This window comes from Empidonax traillii, unplaced genomic scaffold (genome assembly GCF_003031625.1).
Source record: "Empidonax traillii isolate 1590-97213 ecotype Southwest subspecies unplaced genomic scaffold, ASM303162v1 scaffold326:size758569, whole genome shotgun sequence".
Classification (NCBI taxonomy): Eukaryota; Metazoa; Chordata; class Aves; order Passeriformes; family Tyrannidae; genus Empidonax; species Empidonax traillii.
In genome coordinates this window covers 90,201-93,707 of record NW_020955519.1, presented here as the reverse complement: position 1 = coordinate 93,707, position 3,507 = coordinate 90,201, and the positions used below count along the sequence as shown (strand labels likewise).

Here is a 3,507-nt window from a genome sequence, read left to right as displayed (position 1 = left end):
TTTTTTTTTTTTTTTTTTTTTTTTTTTTTTTTTTTTTTTTTAATTACTGTGGAGAGCTATTACATTACTTTGATCTAAATATGTAAATCAAAGCTGCAAAAGCTTTCTGCTTCCAGCTGTACTGAAGGCATGGGAATGAGGTAAAAGAACCTATGGTAGATAACCCCAGCATATAAAATCCATGGAATAGCTCAGCAAGAGGAACTTGGAAAGACTTCTGTAAAATAGAGGAACAAACAGATGTCTTGAGAGAAGTGAGTAATAGTTTGAATAAAACAATTTTAGGTTCAGCTGATATCCTGCTTCACACTCTGAAGTCTGAAGCTCTATGTTAGTAACCAAAAAAAAAAAAGGCATCACTTGAGATGTTAGTGAAATGGGAAAAACAAAGCTCTTTCCATCAGGGTTTGTCTAGCAGTTCAATCTAAAATCCAGAAATGGACATGGATGCTGAAAGACCAAATCAAGTCATTTGTATCACAGTGACTGCTTTAGCAAAAATGATGCTATGAACACCCTTGCTTGTTTACACAGTAAGCCCTGGCTTTACTGTCTGTTTGGTTTCCCTCAAGGTAAAAAGAACTGGCAAGAAAGGCTCTATGTCAGACTCAAAGACGTATGTAACTTGAGATGTAGTGCTAAATTAAAACTCCTGTCACACAGAGACTACTTACTATAATTTATGTCAAGGTTAATGGAGTAAAAAGTATTGGAGTATTTTAAATGCTAATCAGACACATTGCCAATTAGTATCACTGCAAATTTTTTCTTATATACTGAAGGATATTTCAGTGTTTCTCAACATTTATGTCTTTTTTACAGGAAGTTGAAGGAAATATCACAGAAATTTTAGATGAACTGAAAATCACTCAGGAAGATCAAAGGGGAGTATGAAATGTTCAAATATCTATGTCAGTGTAGTTGCACAGAAAGTGTTGGAGTGACGGAAATGCCAGTCATAACAACTTGCTGGGCCAATGTAAGACAAATTAGTTACTAATAGCAGCTGCATTCAAGTGCTGGTTGCAGAACACACACAGTAGCAGCTGGGAGTCATAATCAGATATTATAGATTTGACTTCAATGTGATTCAGATTACTAGAGAATAAAAATTATGCATAATGTTTGATTAAAAACTCTAATTGCTTCTGTTTCTTTATTAATAGAATCATAGAATAGGCTAATAGAGGCTATCTCTACTTATTCATCCACTGTCAAGATGATGAAATGCACATACTCAGATAGGTGTATATTTCAGCATATTTGGCACAACTTCAGACTGGTTGTGAGTTTGTAGTGCTGCTTAGAGGTTTGTTTTCCTTACGAGCAAATGTCAGCCAGAATTAAGGCTCTGTATGAGTTAAAAAATACACCTAACAGAAGGCACCTTTTTACTCATGTGCCCTGCTATTGCCCATGAGCATTTTTGCATCTAGAGTTTATCAGTATAAGAAATCACTGCATCCAGAAGAATCAGGAAGTGGCAAGCTTGTGGCATTATAGACCTACCCTGATAAGACCTAAAATCCAAGCAAGCTATCATACAAGCTATCATGCAAGATCAACTGTTAGAGCCAGGGTGTCATCTTGATGTTAATTATGCTAAAACCATCCTGGTTCACCAGACTTCGAATACACACCCTACTTTTTGAAAACTGATTTGACAGATAAGCTGATAGCTGGCCTGTAAATGTGTGACTAGGAGTCAATCACTTAATACTATAAAAGCCTAGTCCTTTTTCACACAGGTTCTTCTGATATAACCCTTCTTGGAGTGTATGTGTGGAGATTCCTCCTTTGGCCTGAGGATGTCCCTGAAGGTTACTCCTTGAAGTTGAGAGGAAGAGATCTCCCCACGAGAATTGGCATGGGTGAGTTACATCAGGTCTCTACTTAATAATTATTTCTTTTTGTTAGCTTTAAAATAACCTCTTCAATAATTGCTTTGTTACAGTGCAGTACACTACTTTATGCTATATTATACTCCACTAGTAGATTTTTAGCATTTATGTTGTGTCATAAATAGTTCTGATTAAGATCTTTTGTCAGACCATTTGTAATAATAAACTATTAATCTTATATAAATATCCTCATTTTGCCAATTCTTAAAACCTGCAGGACAAAAGTGGTTCAATCACACCTCTATAATTCCTTAAATTTAAACCACTGGCATAATCCAAGGCTAGGATTGGATTCAGCTGCACCTAGGCTCCTCTCTGAGAATGGGTTTAGAAAGCAAGGGAGTCCTTTCTGCACCTTGTGACTGAATGACAGGGCTTTCTTAATCAATTTTGTCTAAACCTTCCACTCCCACCCACAACAAAGCTGCAGTAAGTTTAATTCTTTAGTTTGCTGCATGCCTAATTTGTTAGTTTATATTTGCATGTGTAATGCAAATGGTTAAATCTATCAGTTGGAGGTGGCTGTCACAGGGTAGTAAAAGGTCTGTGGACTCACAGAAAGTCTTACTGACCTTAATGCATTTTAGCCAGGTGGTGTTTTGTGCTATTGGATCCCAAAAAGTCACTGTATGTTCCTGTTGTGTCTGTGGCCTATACACTTCCATGCACACTTATGAGATTGTTAGTAAAAATCCAAAATTATACTTATGGACTCCAAAGAACAAGATCTGCTAATATAGAAAAGAACAACTCTACTTTCATCTTATTGCCAGCACTTTGTGTCAAAGGCGATATGTTTTATTTGCTAACACAGGCAGAAATTTTTACTTTCAAATTGTATTAGAAAAGTAAGAAGGAATTTTTCTTCAAAGAAAGCTTGAGTCTTAGCAAAAAAGAACCCTGAATTCATATCTTATGAAACATAAATATTTCCAATTAATTTTGTAGTTAAAAATATATTAATGATTCTAATCGTCTATGAAATCTTAAAATTAAGGTTAAGCTTCAGTTAATTTACTGTTTCTGGCTCTTTGAGAATTACCAACTTTAGAGTTCACAAGATGGCATGTACAGTTACGGTACACTTTTGTTCTTGGAGGGTGGCGGTGCAAGCAGCTCTCAGTTCAGGAGCTGCTACCCAATGATCTAAGACCGCTAATACATGATAATTTCATGAGCATGGAAAGTAACCCACTTTCTGATATGAAGTTACTGTATATTATGTTGTTACAATTCCCTGGATGGATGCATTCATTAAGCTTAATGAGGGGGATGGAATGAATTGAAATAGAACAGTTAAGCAAAGCATGGAATCCAAATAGTCTCCCCACAAACAGCATGGAGAGCACACATCTAACCTCCGTAAATTTACAAAACTTGCTTTTCCAGTGCTGGGTGCCAGTAGATCTAGAAATTTATAGATAATTACAAAATTATGTGCAAAATTAATAAAAGTTTTTTGCTTAGTGATAGTTACATTCCCTTCAGGAGCTGAACATAAGTCAGGGTAGCTGAGGTGCTAAGGATAACATAAAGAACCTCTATGAATAGAAGAGTCCTTTGCTTTTCCCTTCAAAACATATGGATGAATCACAGTCTAAGAACA

General features: G+C 35.9%; 1 protein-coding gene across 1 annotated transcript in view; it reads left to right on the top strand.

Annotated features, from left to right (window-relative positions):
* Positions 1–894, top strand: part of CUNH6orf118 (chromosome unknown C6orf118 homolog) — a 15,803-nt gene extending 14,909 nt beyond the window's left edge. The window contains 2 exon segments of the mRNA XM_027891690.1: positions 573–616; positions 823–894. Coding sequence (XP_027747491.1) covers positions 573–616; positions 823–894 — 116 coding nt within the window.
* Positions 895–3,507: the final 2,613 nt, after the last annotated feature.